This window comes from Lupinus angustifolius, chromosome LG06 (assembly GCF_001865875.1).
Source record: "Lupinus angustifolius cultivar Tanjil chromosome LG06, LupAngTanjil_v1.0, whole genome shotgun sequence".
Classification (NCBI taxonomy): Eukaryota; Viridiplantae; Streptophyta; class Magnoliopsida; order Fabales; family Fabaceae; genus Lupinus; species Lupinus angustifolius.
In genome coordinates this window covers 8,563,856-8,583,337 of record NC_032014.1, presented here as the reverse complement: position 1 = coordinate 8,583,337, position 19,482 = coordinate 8,563,856, and the positions used below count along the sequence as shown (strand labels likewise).

Below are 19,482 nucleotides of genomic sequence, written 5' to 3'. Positions count from 1 at the left end.
CCCATTCTGCACAAATTTGAATAATATAATCTTATTGTTCATTATTTCACAGAATAGCATACAAGTGTTACTGTTAAGTTTATTTCTTTAACTCGCTTTTAATTTATTATGGAGTTATCAAACACACTGATAGACTCATCAGCACCAACCTGCTGGTTATCTGATTTCGTAAGAAATTCACTCTTACTCTTCCATATTCCAATCTTCAAATGCTTCAGCTAAATTACTATGTTTGATACGTGAAACTATTATATAATCCCAGATGGATACATTTTATCCATGAGTAAGCATTAATGCGATTCTGGACCATACAATAATTTCATCTATCAAACATATCTATGTGAAGATCATTTGGATGAGTTTTAACATAATTGTGAAGTGTAACATTTGATCTTGATCCAATTTATTATAATTTCTTTTGTTTTGTTTTAATGTTTTTACTTCTCACAGGATATGGATGCTTATAATTTATTTTTGGAGGAATGCAACTTAGATATTGATGATAAAGAATTTCATTCACATGACATAGCAAGTGCAATGCAGGGGAACACAAGTAGCAACTCATCCAGCATCACTGAAAATTTGTCACCAAAAATTTCTCCTCCATCCTCAATTTTATCTTTTGATCAGTCTCAGATTCTGTCTTTTGACAACAACAACAACGCTCAGTTTTATGGGTTTGAAAGTACCTTAAACCCTCCAAAACAAAATGAGACGGTGTCAGTGTCATTGCCCAAGTTAGGAAATACACTTATCTCAGCTCAAACAACAGAAGGGGCCTCAACAAATCAAAAGTCTGAAACAAAAACCACATTTGGTAAGAGATCTGCATCTCATTCTCGTGATCACATAATGGCTGAGAGAAAACGAAGAAAGAAGCTTAGCCAGAGCTTCATTGCTCTTGCAGCCCTTATTCCTGGTCTAAAGAAGGTATTTTATATCCTCTAATTATTCTTTTATAGGCATATCCTTTTAATATAACACATTTGTTACCTCATAAGGTTAGACACTATATTTTTTTGTTATTATTAGGGTTCGTAGTTATCCCTTCCAATTTTGCTATCAGGAATCGAACATTTGATAATTGTTGGTTGAAAAGGGTGTGATCATTACTTGCCTAAAATCTGATTTAAGATAGACTAGCTTTATTGTAACCAATTAATCTATTAATTCACAGATGGACAAGGCTTCTATACTAGGGGATGCTATTAAACATGCTAAAGAGCTTAAAGAGCGTGTAGCAATTTTGGAAGAAGAGAGCAAACAGACAAGGGTGGTGGTTCTGAAGAAGCAACAAGTGAATATTGGAGATAACGATGATTCCTCATCATGTGATAATGAGAGCATTGAAAATGCAAGTGGCAGTGAACCACTCCTCCAAGTGGGAGCAAGAATTTCAGGGCAAGATGTGCTACTTCGGATCCATTGTCAAAGGCAAAAGGGTCTTCTGGTCAAAATATTGGAACAGATTCAAAGCCTGAACCTCTTTCTTGTTAATAGTAGTGTCTTACCCTTTGGAGATTCTACTCTTGAGATAATCTTCATTGCTCAGGTAAATGACCCTCTCAACTTTAATTTACAGTATTTTGATTAGATTTATCATACGCTAAAGTATTTGATAGAATAATCTTAAAGGGCTAAATGAACTTTTTAGGAACTAAAAGTGTGCGAACTTTTTCAAAGACAAACCATATTTATTCTTAAAAAATAACAAATAAAGGATGCAAAGTTTAATAAATTGTCTTTATTTTTAGTTCCTTAATGAGTGATTATTTAGATCGACCATGCCAGAAAAATCCTTCATTTTACTATTCTAAGATTTTATTTAGTTTCATCTCTCTTACCACTATCACTTTGACTTTACTTAATATTAACACTCTCAAATTAAGATCTACCAGTATTAACAATATTTAGTTTATATCTGTATTTGAATATTACTTTTTGCAGATGGGAAAAGATTACAATTTGAGCATAAAGGATCTTGTAAAGAACATACGCATGGCTACATTGAAGTGTTTGTCTGTCATAATAACGTGAACGTGGGGTTGGTGATATTTGCTCTTGTCTTTTGAAGTGTTTTCTCCCTCAAGCATTTACTGTTAGACTATATAAAAAAAAAAAATTGTTGAGAGGGTAGGACTTTTTTCATGACACCGCTTAACAAGGGCTTAAGTATAGATAAGAGGTATTGTAATGGTGATGAGTTGACATCTTCTGATGTAAATATCGAAAACATTTTTTTGTTTGGAGGATGATATTGTTGGATATTGATCAATCAGAAGTTGCTTCACGTTTATGCAGGGGAAAATGTTAAAGTACGATTCATTACCCCAAAAATAGTGAAAAAGAATTAAAGTACGGTTAATTAGCTAAAAATGAAATGGCACCATTTCAAATAGCTTTAAATAATTTGATCCACAAAGGATTGTTATTTTATTAATATTCTTCTCTTCCATTTCCCTAACGAAGTTAAACGACTACCCTCCTTTTTTTCTTTTCTTTTTAAACTTACTATATCCTAACCAACTCATGCTATTTTCTTGTCTTTTTTTCATCCGCACAATCTGAATTTTCTTTATGGGATGAATGGTCATTTTGGAACTTTATTAAAAAGGTAAGAGATAAATCAGTAGATATGAAAGCATAAAATTTGAATTTGATAAATAATCCCATAAAGAGAAAAGGGTGTATACATTGTTATTGTAAGAATATTTTATATTATCATTGTATTAACTATTATTTATTTTCAATTATCATTACTCTTGATATTTATTTTCTGTTATATAAATTTTTATATACTGATGTTATATAAATTTTTATATACTGATGTTATATAAATTTTTATATACTGATGTTATATAAATTTTTATATTGTTAATGCATAATTGTTATACTTTAAAATAAGTAGCATATTCCTTTCTAGATCAACAGGTTAAATTAACAAATCAGGCACATGCTCACTCAATCTTCACTTTCGCAATATCAAAATGTAAAATATGGGCTAAGTCCATTAGAAATCGGGGTTAGGTAAAAGAGTGGGTAATTTAATAAACTTAATGTTTGAATAAGGTTGTCCCTATTTTGTCCACTTAGACTTAGTCAAATAGTAAGCAACATTTCTTGGGTTGATGAGTAGCAAATACTAGGACAGAAAAGGGAGAAAGAGAGATGGAGAAAGAAAATTGAGAGAAATAAAATAGATTTTTGTATTGTTTAATTAAGAGGAAAAAAATTTAAAAAAAATATAGATATAAAATTTTGAATGACAAAAATATTCATATAATAAAAATATATACTAAAATGTATTTTATTACCAATTAAAATTTTAAGAATTACAACTTTAAATTTATTGAGAATCATGAAATATTTATGAAATCTTTTACTTTTTTCCATCTTCTCCAAAACTCAGCTAACAAAAACATCATTAATCTTTGGCTAAAATTGGAAACTTTGTCATTGAGTCATCATGTGAAGCACATATGTTATCTCAAATATTTGTCATGTTATGTATATGGGAGCATATCTGTTATTCTACAAAGTATATCATTCCATGTGTCATTGCTTGTGGTTAATTGAAAAATTATTTTAAATTAAAATTTTAATAATTAATTATTTTTATGACCAATTAGAAGTCATAACACATAAAGTGCTACACTATTTTATAACAGCAGATCCACCCATGTATCCCTTATTATGATTTGATGAAAAACATGTTTAAATTAAAAATTTAATAATTAAATATTTTTTAGCTATTCAAATTAACAAGTAGTTGTGTCTGTGTCGTCATTCTTCATGCTACGTTTCTCAATGTTAGTTTAATATTTTAGTCACTACATCTCATCTTAGATCCCTCAATTGACCTATCAAAATCTTCTTGAATTTTAAAAGTTTGTACGAAACACATTGTATCGCGTGTCACTTTAGAACCAAATTAAAAAACAAAGCGTCAATTAATACCCCGTGTTTCCCTATCAAGCTATCATGACAATTGGAATAAGTTAATGTGCATTCAGCTCCTCTTCCGCTACTTTCACCTATCCTGTAGTTGTTTCTGTTCTAAAATTATACTTTTTTAATATCAAAAAGGGGTTTATGGTCTATTAACATTAAAAACAAAAACGAACGAGATACAACTGCAGAAGAGTGAATCAATTGAGCACAATTTTCTAATCGCAAGGTAGACATTTTAATAATTTAAGAGAAAAAAATGCGTATATTAATAGTGTAATAGATTTTTACATTATCATTATATCTTCATTTATATTTTACTATTATTGATTTTGAAATATAAAAGTAATATAAAATGAATGTTAAATGATATACTAATTATGTATAAATCTTTCAACTGCCAGTACATAAATAATAAACTCATAATTTAATCAAGCACATTTTTTCTATTTACAATGTGATTTCACATGATTTATTTTCCAATTAAAATTAATAGATGTCTTTTAAAAGGAATTACATGCACCCAAATACAAGTTGATTAAATTATGAGTGATCAGAATCGAAATTAAATAATTTTCAGCGGATATGCGTGTGTCAGAGTGTAAAGTTGGAGTCAAAGAATATTGATCATCACTATAATAGGAGTATTACTGGCTGAAAGGCTAAAGGCTCTTCCATCCAAACCATGACTAATTTGGATGGAAACTGATCTAACGGGTTAGTTAATCACACAGTTCGTTTTTAAAAGGAAAGTGAAATTGAGATGTCCTTATCATCAAATATGAAGACTTTTGATACTAAATCCTAAAAGAGTAGTTTGCTTATTATCATGGATTCCCTTAGTAAGAGTGATTAATAGTTTTATTGACAATCAACTAAGCCTTGTTATATTAATAGCTAGGTTGTGTGTTTACCTTATATTTATGTTTGATATTTCTTTCTCTCTTTTAAGAAGAAAACGGGGCAAAGCCGAAAAAACCGGGAAAATCTAAGAGATAACTACTATAGGAGAAGAAAGTTTTGGCATCACCTAAATTATATTACAGAGAAAGAAAATATGACATGAACAAGAATAAGAGGGGCCTTTCTTTTCTAGCACATCCGCACAATTATTGTACTAGTTGTTAAAAATAGTAGAAGTAATGCACAAATGAGAAATAAAAGGTTGAATAAAAAAGAAGGTAAAAGAATAAACAGTCATATCTTTATTGAATTAAATAATATTTCACATCATTATATTATTGAATGAGTGATAGTTTACAATGAATTAAATATATATAAATGTAAACAAAATTTAACTAATTAAAATCACTAAAACAAACTCTAACTAGCATAATACAATATCAACTCAAATATTAAAATATAATTCAAAATGTATTTCAACTGGTCAACATCAACAGTTTGTTGATAATATCGTTTATAGCATCACCAAAGTGGAACTATGTTGAGTTGTAATTTAATAATGATAATAATCTTAAAAGACATAAAATCTCTTATAGTATCATATTAAAATATGGAAGAATCATATAAATGAAACAGGGACAAAGAACAAAACGTTAAAGGATAAAACTGACATGTTCTATTCCGATTGGTTCTGCCCTTTTTAGTGGAACTAAAATGTTCCATTTTTTTAGTAAAATGTCAAGTCTCCAATTGGTATCTAACAACACCTAAGGCCAATAAACTTTACTGCAATCTAGGAGTCGTTCTTTAAAATAAGTTGTTTGATACCAAGGTCAAGAGCAAGTTTCATACCACAATTAGTGCCAAATAAGCCAGAAAATTTAAGCCGATTAAATATCAAATAGGGCTTTAACAAAGTCGAATTGAAGCCCAATCTAGCCCATGAACAATTCTAGCTATTCAATCCTAACAGTGTGCAATACAACTACACAAGCAGGAATAAATATATGCCACTTTCAAAAGCGGCTTATGGCACTTAACTAGTCATATTATTTTAATTAACTACGGTATTTATATAGATTGATGTATGCACTTTGATGCACTATATTAATGTATGAATAAGAATTTCCCTAAGTGATCTAATTATTAGAAATTAGAAATGTACCTCCATTCTCATTTATTGGGAATGAAGTCAATGATGAGTTATTTATACAAAAAATAGGAAGCTTGTGATCCAAACAATGAACAATACAAAGTTAACAAACTAACTTTAACTACTAACTAACTACCTAGTTTCCTAACCAACTTCTAAAATAATTCTAACACTAATGGATGGCATGCCCAATAAAATCAAAACAAGGTCATTCTTTTGATGCTTCCAGTATTCAGTGTTCTTTTTGTTGTGGTCCTAATATATCTATATCCTATTTGGATATAGAATTTAGATTTCAATCCAAAATACTTGTTTCAAACCTATAAATATTATCCGCAACCTTGGTTAGGTGCACGTAGTTAAAGTTATGTGTTATTCTTTTTTTTTAAAACACATACATACATCAACTTGTTTATATACATTTAGTTTAGACCGCATATGTCTGTTATGGGGTTCAAAATGTGTATTATGAAGTTTAAATCTAAACTCCTAAATTGTTTAAGTTTAAGCCGGGTTATGTCGAGGCCCAAAGCATCTTTGTGAAGTGTGAACCAATCCAGTACAAAAGCTCATAACCAAATCCGCCATAATTTATTTGATAGATGGAAGATGCATGTATGCAAAATAGAAATAGAGAATTATGTATCTCCTTATATAATGAGATAATTTATCTCCTCTAGCTATTAAAAATGTGACATGTATGTTATTTTGTTTATTTTAAAAAATATTTTTATAGAAAATGATGAAACATGACACATGTCATGATTTCACTGGCAGGAGGAGATAACTTATCTCCTTATACAAGGAGATACTCCATTCCCATAGAAATAACTCTAGTTTTAATTTGATTTGAAAAGGTTTTGATTTTGCTTCTACCAAACTCACTCTTTGTTAACCAAAGTAGTGCCACATGAGTTGGAATTGGTGAGGGTATTAAAATATACATTCCCACATCCAGACTTTAGAAGAAAAAAAATACTTGTGCAATGCTCATCGTGCCTTGCAAAAAAAACAAAAACAAAATTCCCTTACAAAAATAAAAAAATGTGACATGGAAAATAAACGAAATGACATATTTCAATTATTTGTTATACTGGGCGTTCAGTCAGTATACAATACTAAATTGTTTTCCTGTCATCATGTTATAAAATTAGAGTCACGGTTCAGTTTTTATGTGACTAACGTAAAATAATTAGGCAATATAGTTTGATTAAAAAAACTGATTTGCCAAGTGGATATGGCTTGCAGATGCATATTATAAGTTCAATTAATCATTCCACGTACTGGAGTGTTTATTTGCAATTAAAAATGTGATTCGTAGAATATTTATGTCCTTCAAAACTCAGCATCATCATCATCTCAGATCTATATACAGGTAGTTGTTCTAGACTTCTAATATAATAAAATTATAAAATTCCACATAAGATACGTGGATTAACATTTCATAACGAGGACAGATATTAACTAAATTTTATGCACTAAAAATTTAAATATTTATATACAATCAGTATATCATTATATCCATGGTTCATTGTTCATTTGTATTACATTTTGTTTTAGTTGAGAGTCATAATAATTAAATATAAACGACAAATAACATTACATTAGGAGAGTTTAATAATGTCTTATATAGTAAATATATACATATTTTTTTCTAACTAATTTTCTATCAACTTATAGTTTAGATATGCACGAATTGCTTAGATCCAAGTCGTGGGGTTATGTTTGAAGGTTCTCATTTCGCATCTTTCTTCACATGCCTTATCATCGATTGAAACAAGATCTGATAAAAGATTTGCTGTTAAGTAAAGACAAATGAAGCGCTTAATTAAAAATTATCTCAACACGTTTGAAACTCATTTGTTTTAAGGGCATAATATGGATTTAAGATTCAAGAATAATTTAATAACATTACAGAATGTTATTTTGTTCTATCAATCATTCAAGCTCTATCTGATTAGAACCCAAAAGGAATTTCAACATCTGCTGTTGGCACTGCAGAATTTCAACGTGAAGCAAAAATATAATAATATCCAATTGCATTAGTGGGTGCTCGACCGTAGAACCAATCTATGGTGGTGGGGTAATGGTAGAATTGTGGTGTGTGGGTCTAGGTTTCTTGTTAATTTATTGGTTGCTCTATTTATATTCATTTAATTTGTATATTGAATTTTAATAAGTATTGAAGAGATTATAGTGATTTTTTTTTTGTTTCCCACATGTATCCTCGCACTGGAGACAATCTTATCCGAGCCGGGCACATCCATAGGTAAGTGGGGCTAACTCTCCCAACGGACATTTTTTCCATCCACAAGACTCGAACCCGGGTTCTTGCTTAAGGGGAATCAAACATGTATCACTTGAACCAACGCCTGTTGGTAAGATTATAGCTATTAAAACTTTGTTCGACAACACAAGAAAATTGTTTGTGGAGATCTATTTGTGAATGAAAGAGAGAAGTTTTTTATTTCATTTTTATAGACAGGATGAATGAGAAAAATTGTGCAACTGTTATGGGAACTTAGACTTTATTTCTGCAATTCTATTAATTGATTTTTTTTTCTGGGAGAAGAAATAGAGGTGAAGAGACTCATCTATAGCAATAGAGAGATAAATAATTTTTTCTTTTGTATTTTAAAAATAAAAGTGTAATACTATTTTAAATAAATTTTTTATAAATATTAATGTGTTATTTTTTATTTATTTTTACACAACACTTCCCTGAGTCTTGGTGAGACCATAATCTCTCTATGGAAGAATGAAAGACAGTGCTCAAAACCTATTTTGTCCTACAAATTAATTCCTTGGGCTCTCAATTAATTACCATGAGTATGACTTCAAAAAGTTGGAGTAGGTTGTTTTTTTGGGCTCCGTTTGATCTTGGAACTGTTTATAATTGTAATATGAGGATTTAAAGAAAGAGGGTAAATAAATGTAAATTATTATACTTTCAAGAAACTACTATAAAACTATGGTAGTATTTTGTTATGAGTGAAATTCAAATCGATAATCACATTTACTTCATTTTTTAAATCTTTTATTCTAATCATTAAATCACCTTATAATTTCCCAAACTTTAGGATTTAGGGTTTATAATTGGAGTCAGATACATAATCCAAATGACTATATGAAGTGTTTATATAATGGAGGTTTATCTTTCTACCTCATAAACACTTCAAAAAAAAATTGAATTTACGTAATGTTGGGTTTAAACCTTAAACCTTTCAAAAGGTTTTCAATACTTCACCCCTCTCTTATTCTATTGTTCTAACAAATAGTCAAAATAGGAGAATTATTTATTTTATAATGAATACAACTGTAACAAACTTTTTTTCATACATAAATGAGACACCGTTTAGAACAAGTGATCTTCATCCCATAGCACATGAGTTATGACATTTTGTCAATAATTAATTTGGGATATATATATATATATATATATATATATATATCCCAAATTAATTATTGACAAAATGTCATAACTCATGTGCTATGGGATGAAGATCACTTGTTCTAAACGGTGTCTCATTTATGTCCCAAGTAATCAGAGTGCTCCATTTAATTATTTCGTGCTTTTAAAATTTTTATTTTATCCACATGTTAATATATAATTGATTTGAGACAAGGAATGAGATATTATTTGGGACAAATAATCCTCATTCGTATTACAGGGAGCCTGCATGCAATTCCCATTTGGATGGAGGAGAGTGAATGGGGGCTAGGGATTAGCCTCCATCTTTATTGCCATGGCTGGCCCTAGTAGTCAACAAACATATCTTTGCTAAATTCTTCACTAAATTCTACTTCCTCAAATGATATTGTTTGTATGCTGTACAATCTTTGTCAAAGTTTCTAGAGTGAGAATTTATTACAACACTTGTCGAAATTATTTATATAATTTATTGGATTAATTAAGTTTCATGAAAAGTCTAGTTTATTTCTAAAGTTAACAAGAACGTATTCACACATGGTACACATAATGATAAAACACACACGACTTTACCTCACAAGTTATCTACATGTAAATATATGTTTATTTAATTTGCTCATTTTAATTAGAGTGCCACTTCCATTTGAATAAGCAAAGGTCCTGAATTTTGGAACGGGTTCAATGTAGAGACTAGAGAGCATGGGTGTTCGCCCTTCATCCAAATATTTTGTATATATTATTACATATAGTATTTATAAAGAAAAGGTACAACATTTATTACATACACATATTTTATACACATTAATACTCAATCTAGGGTAATCTTCCAAATCATTAGAAATGCTAGGAAAGTGTGTGACACAAGCCTGAGTTATTGTAGAGAAGTTCATATTATTCGGAGAAGCCAGATGATGGTTAATACAAGCTGGACAAAGATATTTGTCCAAGACTATATATCAAACCACGTAGTAGATCAATAAAAATATGTTATATCAATTAAAAATTAAAGGTTTATTATTATTTTTTGAACAAATATCTTTTTTATTAGTGAAGATATATTACTTGATTTTACTTGTATTTTTAATGACAAAAATATTATTTAATTTTATACAAAAAGATAAAAATGTCTTATCATATTATATTTTTCTTTATTTTTTTAGTATCTATCTCTTTATTGATGGAAATGATATTTACTCATTTTCTTTCTATTTTTATTTCAATATTATTGGTCTAGAATATAATTTAAAATACAGTTGGAGTAACATATCTTTGTTCATGCAAACATAAAGTTGGAGGGTCATTTAAGCAACTAAAGTCACAAGCTGCATGTGGTAGTCTCACGGGAGATAATGCTAGCTAGTTCTTTAAAGCTTAAAGGGTTTTGTTGCAACTTTGTGGTTCTTCTTCTGTTAAGGCTGAATTATGAATCTATGTGGTGCTACGAATTTAGAGATTCAATGTGTCATTGTTGAGAGTTAGATTCTTAGACAGCTATCTCTTTAGCATAGTCAAGTTGCTCCAATTTTCATGATTGTTTCACCTTGGTGATGGAGGTGGGAACAATGTAGAATGCCAATTGTAACTTATCTCTTACCCATGCTTATTGGGAAGCTAAAGGTGTCAGAATGTTTTAGATAATATAGGTCGTTCAAAACATTTTAAGTAATACCTTTTGTGTGTCTATCTCTCCTCTTTTTAGCTTAGGCTATCTAGTGGGAGATAATGACTTTATTGTTTTAGTGGTTATTTCTCTTGTTTTTATTTTATCATTATTGATGATGATTGTTAGGATAATATTATTTTATTGTTAGGATGATTTTGTAAGACTTTCTTATCTTAGCTCCCTTCCAATTATAAATAAGTCTTAAATATATTTTTCACCCATAACATTTCCATATAAATAGATCTTAAATATATTTTTCCACCTATAACATTTCCATAACATTTGGTCATGAATTTCATTCTTGAAATTTCTTTGGACCATCATGGTTCTCATACTTTTTCAATGAAAAAAATCAGGAATTAAAAATTACATTTAGTTTTAAAAAAAAGAAGAAAAATTTGAGAAAACTTCTTGATAAAAAAATGGTAGAATAAATTTAAGAATAAAACAACTCTTACTACAATGAGATATATTTTACTCAATAATTAAAATTATGATATATATATTATATTTAATTATTTTTTATAAGAATATTTTGAAAACTAAATAAAATAATGCATATATCATATTTGAAGAAAATAAATTATTTTATGATATAACGAGATTTATTTTCTAAATTTAAACAAAAGTGGAGGAAGTAATAAATTATTAATCGTTATTAAAAATGCATTCTGGGGATTCCACGCGGGATATGTGGCGGTCAACTCGTTCCTACAGCCCCACCTTTCCAATCAATCACAATTCACAACGTTTACTAAAAGGGAGTGAAACACTCAGACGGTCAAACCAACAATAGTCCAATGCACGTTAATCACGTTTCTTATTCCTGGCTACTATACAATAACTTACTACACTCATAAAAAAGAATGAAAAAAGAAATTTCATCTGCTATATCACATAGTTTATGATATGTTTAGGGTGATTTCATCCAAATGGCTAAATGAATATTATATCATAATTATAATCACACATATTACATCATAATTATAAAATAAATCTAGACGCTCTTCAAAGGGCTAAATGAATATTAGTCCAATTTTAATTTTGTAATAAAAGATTAAGACATTAGAATAGTTTTTAAAATGACAACAAGTTGGTGTCTTTGATTTTAAGGTTCAAGTTGAGTTTAAATGCTTGAAATATGGAACATGTCTGGATGAGTTGATACACTGTTGAGAAGGAGAGTGATGGAAGAAGCAATTTTAGAACGGAAATATAGATGAGTTATTTTTCACATTTTAGAGGGGAAATATAGATGGGTTATTTTTCTCATTTTAGAAACATTGGGATGAAAGTATATATTTTAAACAACAAAATTGCACTTTACTCAAGCTTTAGGGTGTTAAAGTACATTTTCTCCCTTTGAGTAACATTACTCAATTACACATCTGTATGAAAATCCAAAAAAGAATAGAACCACACAAAAAATTAGCATACTTGTCAAATGACTAATTAATTTTTAAGCATAACATTAGATGTTTGATTTTTATAGCATTTATAAAAAAATTATGAATAGAAACAATATAATGTGATTTATCTATCTTGATACAGATTCGTTAGAAAAAAGGATGTATATAATGATAACATAAAAGTTTTTTATACTTTTACTATATCATTCACCATTCATCTTAAATTATCATTGACTTTTAAAAAAAAAATCAAATGAACGATAAATGATACACTGACTATCTATATATCTTTATACGGTCAGTGCATCCATTTAATATTCTAAAACTAAAATGCAGAGAAGGTGTGACATATTAGAGGAAAGACAATGTGTTGTCATAAATAATGTCTAAAATTTCCTCTCGAAACATGTTATATTAATTAAAAAAATTATATATTCATTATTTTTTTCATTTATTGGGATATACTATAAAATAAATGGGGATCTGTTTACTTCAATCTTAACCATCAATTTTAATAAAATATAATAATTTTGATTTACTTACTAATTTAAATTATTATATTTCTTTAGAATTAATGACTAAAATATCATGTAAGTTTAAAAAACTTATTCTCGCATTAATTAGTTAGATCATACTCCCTATTTATGTTGAAAAAGGCCCCATGTTCGATGAAGTACTTTTGACGCTATATATATTATTTAGTTGGCAATCATCAATTGATTCACGTGGCTAATAACCAGCTTCAGAAGAAAGCATTGCAATAATAACTCACTACACTATTTGACCAAAACACAGTAATGATTCCATATATATTTTGATATTTTCATTTTGTTCTAAATCTTTTATCATTTTGAAACTTAATAAATATTTATACTTTATTTGTTAATTATATTATTTATTTATTATTTCTCTCATATACTCATATTTAAATAATTTTAACCAATAATATGTTAATCTAGTGGTGTAAAGTTTTACTAAATTTCAATGATGAACAAAAGAAAAATGGTCGATTTTTAAAAATGATATTTGTTAGGAGTAAGGACTACATACTCCAAAGTGAAGATTATTTTAATCAATTGTATTTATCATTTATTAACTTTTAAAATGACTTTAAACATAGCAAGTTGAATTAAAAGTTTGGTAAAGAAGTAATTATTAGTAAATAGAGGTGGTCTCCAATTGAATTTTAAAGTGCAATATGAACACTGATCCTAGAAAATGGGAAAACATATAATTCACACGCGTTTAAGAAGCGTGTGTAGATAGTGCCCCTCTATAAATTCGGTTTCCAATGTCCAATCCAGCAACTTTGAGAAGAAAAATAACACCTCCATTGTCTTGGCTTCAAACCATTTTTCAATCAAGGTAACCTTCTCACTCATTTCTCTATAGAAGTTCGAGTTTTTGTTCTCCCAAACACATCACTATCTTCTTATCAACACCATTATCTCTATTCTCAAACCATCACTATTTTCTAAGGAACCTAGCAAACGAAGATGATGCAAATTTCATCAACCAAGTACACGCCTGAATTTGTAAGCACTTACTAACTATTAACTCTACCAATTACTTTTTCAATAACATTTTCAACAGTATTGTATTATGTAGAAGAGCATAAATCTGAAATATTATTCTAATTTTGAAGTTTCAGGGAGTGGAGGATCAAAATTTATTTCATCAATACCCAATGGATTCTTTTGCATACCACTTAGATGATCTTGATTTCAATCCTTACACTGCATCCACAGAGAGCAACAATTCCTCTCACAAGCGCTTCAACTGTGAAATCACACAAAATGATTTCCCTATTGATAGTCCTGATAATTCTTTTGTTACACCAGCAAGACCCACTAAGCAACTCAAATCTATGAGTACTACTTGGAATGTTTCTAATTCCTCTTCATCATCTAAACTCATTTCTTTTGAGCGCTCCAATGCTTCTTCTTCAGTTGCTTCTCAGCAATATTACAACCTTCATACCAAGCCTAAATTGGAGAGTACTGGGTGTAGTGAAAATTTGGATTTTGCTTATGAGGACAAAATTAATTTTCAAAATTATGATAAACAAGCAAACAAGGCTAACACTGCGACGGCTATGAGGAACACAACGCAAGCTCAAGATCACGTATTAGCAGAAAGGAAACGAAGGGAAAAGCTCAGCCAAAGGTTCATTGCTCTTTCAGCCATGGTTCCTGGACTCAAGAAGGTACTAATATAATATTTGTGATAATATATATATATATCATAGGAAATAACATTGATATATATATACATATGGTTGTTGTGATTTATTTGGGCACACACAATACGTTGAGAAATTATTTTTCTCAAAGGAAAATCAAATTTTAATTTTAATTTCGGATGCCCATGTATGTAAATATTCTTTATTACATGTTGAACTAATTGATGGTTAATTCTTGCGTGTAGATGGACAAGGCTACTGTGTTGGGAGATGCTATAAAATATCTGAAACAACTACAAGAACGGGTGAAGATACTGGAAGAACATGCAGCTGAGAAAACAATTGAATCAGCGGTGTTTGTTAAGAGATCTATTCTCTTCGCAGATGATGATAATAGCTCCTCTTCTGATGAAAACCCTGACATGCCAATCCCTGAAATAGAAGCTAGAGTTTGTGGTAAAGAGGTACTCATCAGAGTTCACTGTGACAAACACAATGGTCGATCGGCTGCAATACTCAATGAGTTAGAAAAGTATCATCTCACTATTCAGAGTACCAGTATTTTGCCCTTTGGGAATAACACTCTTGACATAACCATTGTTGCTCAGGTAAATACCATGAACTTCTGATTTTAAACAGTAACCATTGACTTTATCTTTTGAACTGTGAGTGTTATTAAGATTTTGGAAACAATAAAGGAAAAACAGTGAAGTCTATTAGTCCTTAGGTATTAATTTTTAGTAGTGCTATTTCAACATTTAAACATTCATAACTTCTATTCTAGCAAATCAAAATATTTATATCCCTCTCTACAAGTATTTAGAAAAAACTAAAAGTAAAACTAAATGTTGTCACAATTCAATTGTGAAATAACCTTGTTGATTAATTTTACCATTTTTCAAGGCAAGATTTCCTTTATTTACTACTTTAACAAATGTCCTAAACATTGACCGACTTTAATTTTGGTACAATGTAAAAAATAATGGATAACCTTGATTTGTGTTTTCTTGCAGATGAACAAGGAACACAGTGTGAAAGCAAAGGAACTCATAAAATGCTTGAGACAGTCTTTGAAGAAGTTAATTTGATCGAGAATGAATAGTTCAATGCATATTTACGCGTCGTTGATGATGTGCATGACTATAGGAATAATAATCTTATTAATAAATCTATTTCCCCTTAATTAGATTCCAATGTTTTTTATTGCATGGCGCAATAATTATCTTTTTCATCCATGGTTTGGATTCAGAGTCATTTATCACTTGGAACTGCTCGATCGTTATGCTGCTGAGTATGAACTTCAACAAGTAATAACTGCAGAAGTGTTTTTGCGTGGTTGTTTGATCAGCTACGTTAATCTATCTACCCCACAATGTCATTTTCCGATCTCAGAAGTTATTTTTTAAGAGAGTGTTTTTGTTGGAGAATTTGATTTATCAAATTCCTCTTTTTTCACCTCTTTCACTTTTGTGAAACGGGTGCAGTTTATTAACGTGGAGCAGGTTTTTTTAATATGAATGTGGAGCAGGGTTTAACGTTTATGTTGTTCTATTTCAATGTCTGTTTGTGTTCTGTCTATTCTGTATAAAATTATTTTGATTAGTAGTGATTAAAGTATAATTATTCTTGTTGTTTATTTCAAATAATGTTGGATACTCTTGATTGCATATCTTCAACTCCTCTTATATTTTTCATCCTTTAAAGGTTTTTTTAATAATTTGTTGATTAACATTGGAGAGGCCATCATGGGTCCATGAGAGCTTATAATAAGAGAAAAATATATATACACAAAGTTAGTTTTTTATACTGTTATTGTATTATCTACTATTTATTTTTAATTATGTTTGACTTTTCAACAACAAAAAAAGTAATCAGGGTAAATAATACATTGATAATATATAATTGTTTACAATATCATTACATCAATATTATACTCTATTAATAATCACTTCATTTTAATATAAGAACCCACCAAATCTCTACAATAAATGTTGAGATATGCTTGCTTATAGTCGTACACTTTCATTCATTTCGGGGTTTACATATTATATAATATAATATATTCTTTTGGGTAGAAATCGTTGACATATTATTATTCGATGATATCACTTATGTCCTCCTAATCTCCCATGATAGTTAATTAAAATGGAACCCAATAAAAACGCTTGTGGACATAAATTTCCTCTCCTTCTCATGAACGCAAACTAGAATTATTACTAATTACCTATTGTAATATTTGGTGCTGAGAAAAAGGTGATATGATATATTATTTATTAAAAAATTATAGCCGATTTTTTAAAGAGAAGAGCATAATTAGCTAGATTTGAACTCATACATTCACATTTAATATCATGTAACTCTTACAAGTGACTTTTAGCTACATGCCATCCACTATATTTTCTATCACCTCAACATTCATTCTTTATAATTTGAAATTAAGTTTTTTAAGGTTTTCATCTCTTGCTTAATTATAAAAAAGACACATCAATAACATTCTTATAAATCATCTTAATACATCAAATGTTATAGATTTTTAACACCAGAAAGTTCAAATTTGATGTTTGTGGATCTTACATGTATATATCAACTTATGTATGAAATTCATCATTTATATATCAACTCATGTATGAAATTCGTTATTTATATATAAATGAGAAACCTTTTTTTTGCAACAATATTTTTTCATTTTTCTTTTGCCGCATAAATATTTGAATTCTAGACATGCCACGTGACATGTGTAAGCTACAATAAATAAATATCACCATTAATACGAATTAAAACTTGCCTTTTTTTCCTTTTCAATATGCTTAGACATCCAAATTTGGTTTAAAACATGTGTATTATTTAAGTAAAAAACATTTGCCTCTAATGAAGAGGATTCTTTTCCGTATTATTTGTAGCTCAACAATTATATAACACAACATCATTCTCATATTTAAACTCTAGACTTCTTTTTTATTACAGTGCTTAATTATTGTGATAGCGAGGCTAGTTTAATTATTCATTTACTCGTCAAAAAATGTTTTAGTTATTTATTTTATTAACACGCATAGTTTTTTACTAGTATTACCAAATGTATTATCCTCTCTCACCATGAGTCAGAAACTAATCTATTTTAGGGTGTATATCACTGCCTTGTTAGTGTACATGTAGTTTCTTATGCCACATTTTTAATTCTAAATTTATTAATACTTATATAAATAAAGATTATAATATATATTAAAATATACTGATACCCCATGAGTTTTAATGAAATTACATAAACCACCCATCATTTTTTTACACCTACACAAACCTCCCATAGTTTTTATACTTTCATTACACCAACCATCATTGCATGAGAAATAAGTATCATCTTTTAAACACAAAATGTGATAAATGCAATTAAGTTAAATAAAACATTGTATATTGTGATGAAACATCTAAATAATATACAAATCAATGTATCTTTATTATTTTATTTTTTGTTATAAAATGCATCAACAATTCTAAATAGATATTGTTTAAATCACTCTTATACTATATCGTAACAACCCAAAATAATAAAGAGGTATCGACTCATATATTATTTGGACTTGTCTCCATAGTATATCATGCTTTGTTTAACTTAATTGCATTTATAACATTTTTTGTTCAAAAAATCACACTTATTTCTCATTCAAGAGTGATCATTGTAATGAAAGTATAAAAATTAGGGGAATTTGTGTAGGTGTAGAAAAGTGAGGGGTTTGTGTAATTTCATTAAAACTCGGAGAGTGTCAATATAATTTACTCTATTACTAATGATAATGATGAACTTAATCTTAGATATAATATGAGATGAAAATATAATTTTTTTATTAATAATAAAATAGAGGAAAACAAAATTATGTTCTCTAACTATTAATCCTTTTTATAATACTACATACATATCTCGTATTAGATGATCATAAACCAAAACGCACGTGGTCCATTTTTCATTTATTTATGAATTATTACAGATGCTACAATCACAAAGCAAACAACAAACAGAAGACCTAACACCTCATCCACGTGATTGTAGTGGCAAGCATAATACCAAAATAGGTATCAAGATTATTTATCTTTAAAACGTTAAATAATTAATGTACTTAAGTAATAATGAATTATAAGGTCTATCACCCCTACATATGGACCGATGTTAAGAGGGAACCAATATGTAAGAATCACAATACGATATACCCAACATATCTTAATTCATAACCTTAAACTATTAAATTCATGTGTTCATCCACTTATATATGTTTCTAACTTTACTTATTATGATTTCACTCACTCTTATTCCTAAAAACTGGAAAAGAAGCATCCTCGTAACCTCATAAAACACACTATTAAACTCCACTTGAAAAAATGTTCAGCACAAAATTAAGTTACCTTGGTAAAGGGACTACAACTAATTATTTCATGACCATGGGTCGGCACTTATGAATCTCATACACAAAAAGGATATCTTAACTTGAGTAATGTACAATCTTGATAACAGTTATAAAGATATCATGATCCTTAGAAGAAAATGTTGTGTATTCTTATGACTAATTAAAATGAATTTTTTTAGAAAGTGAGTAAGTAATAATATTATATATTTCATTGATTTAATTTAAAGTGTATTGCGATCTTAAGCTACTGAAATATAATAGTGAATATATTTTCACTTGCTTGTTTTAGAGAAATAAACACAATTTTGTAAAAGTGTTAAAAAATCACTATTAGTATCTCTGGTCCTAAAGTTTTGTAACCAATAAGCTGCATAAAAACATGGTAATATTTGACATTATT

The 19,482-nt window shown here is 29.0% G+C and overlaps 2 protein-coding genes across 4 annotated transcripts; both read left to right on the top strand.

Annotated features, from left to right (window-relative positions):
* LOC109349572 (transcription factor bHLH18-like) lies at positions 1-2,300 on the top strand. Of its 2 annotated transcripts, XM_019590425.1 has the most exons (5): positions 1-168; positions 451-930; positions 1,178-1,552; positions 1,948-2,037; positions 2,082-2,300. In XM_019590425.1, the coding sequence occupies exons 1-4, from the start codon at positions 109-111 to the stop codon at positions 2,035-2,037; spliced, it is 1,005 nt and encodes a 334-aa protein (XP_019445970.1). In that variant the 5' UTR covers positions 1-108; the 3' UTR covers positions 2,082-2,300. The 2 variants fall into 2 exon arrangements, with proteins under 2 accessions (XP_019445970.1, XP_019445969.1); XM_019590424.1 differs by having other exon boundaries at positions 1,948-2,109.
* On the top strand, positions 13,799-15,869 carry LOC109349570 (transcription factor bHLH18-like). 2 transcript variants are annotated; one of them, XM_019590421.1, is made up of 4 exons: positions 13,799-14,041; positions 14,152-14,712; positions 14,934-15,296; positions 15,702-15,869. In XM_019590421.1, the coding sequence occupies exons 1-4, from the start codon at positions 14,003-14,005 to the stop codon at positions 15,774-15,776; spliced, it is 1,038 nt and encodes a 345-aa protein (XP_019445966.1). In that variant the 5' UTR covers positions 13,799-14,002; the 3' UTR covers positions 15,777-15,869. The 2 variants fall into 2 exon arrangements, with proteins under 2 accessions (XP_019445966.1, XP_019445967.1); XM_019590422.1 differs by having other exon boundaries at positions 13,800-14,041; positions 14,158-14,712.

Bases quoted from the DNA above. Each gene is read 5' to 3' on its own strand.
- LOC109349572 (XM_019590425.1), top strand. From the start codon at position 109: ATGGAGTTATCAAACACACTGATAGACTCATCAGCACCAACCTGCTGG. The intron at 931-1,177 runs GTATTTTATATC...ATTAATTCACAG, and splicing joins TTATTCCTGGTCTAAAGAAG to ATGGACAAGGCTTCTATACT. The intron at 1,553-1,947 runs GTAAATGACCCT...TACTTTTTGCAG, and splicing joins AGATAATCTTCATTGCTCAG to ATGGGAAAAGATTACAATTT.
- LOC109349570 (XM_019590421.1), top strand. From the start codon at position 14,003: ATGATGCAAATTTCATCAACCAAGTACACGCCTGAATTT. The intron at 14,042-14,151 runs GTAAGCACTTAC...CTAATTTTGAAG, and splicing joins CCAAGTACACGCCTGAATTT to TTTCAGGGAGTGGAGGATCA. The intron at 15,297-15,701 runs GTAAATACCATG...GTTTTCTTGCAG, and splicing joins ACATAACCATTGTTGCTCAG to ATGAACAAGGAACACAGTGT.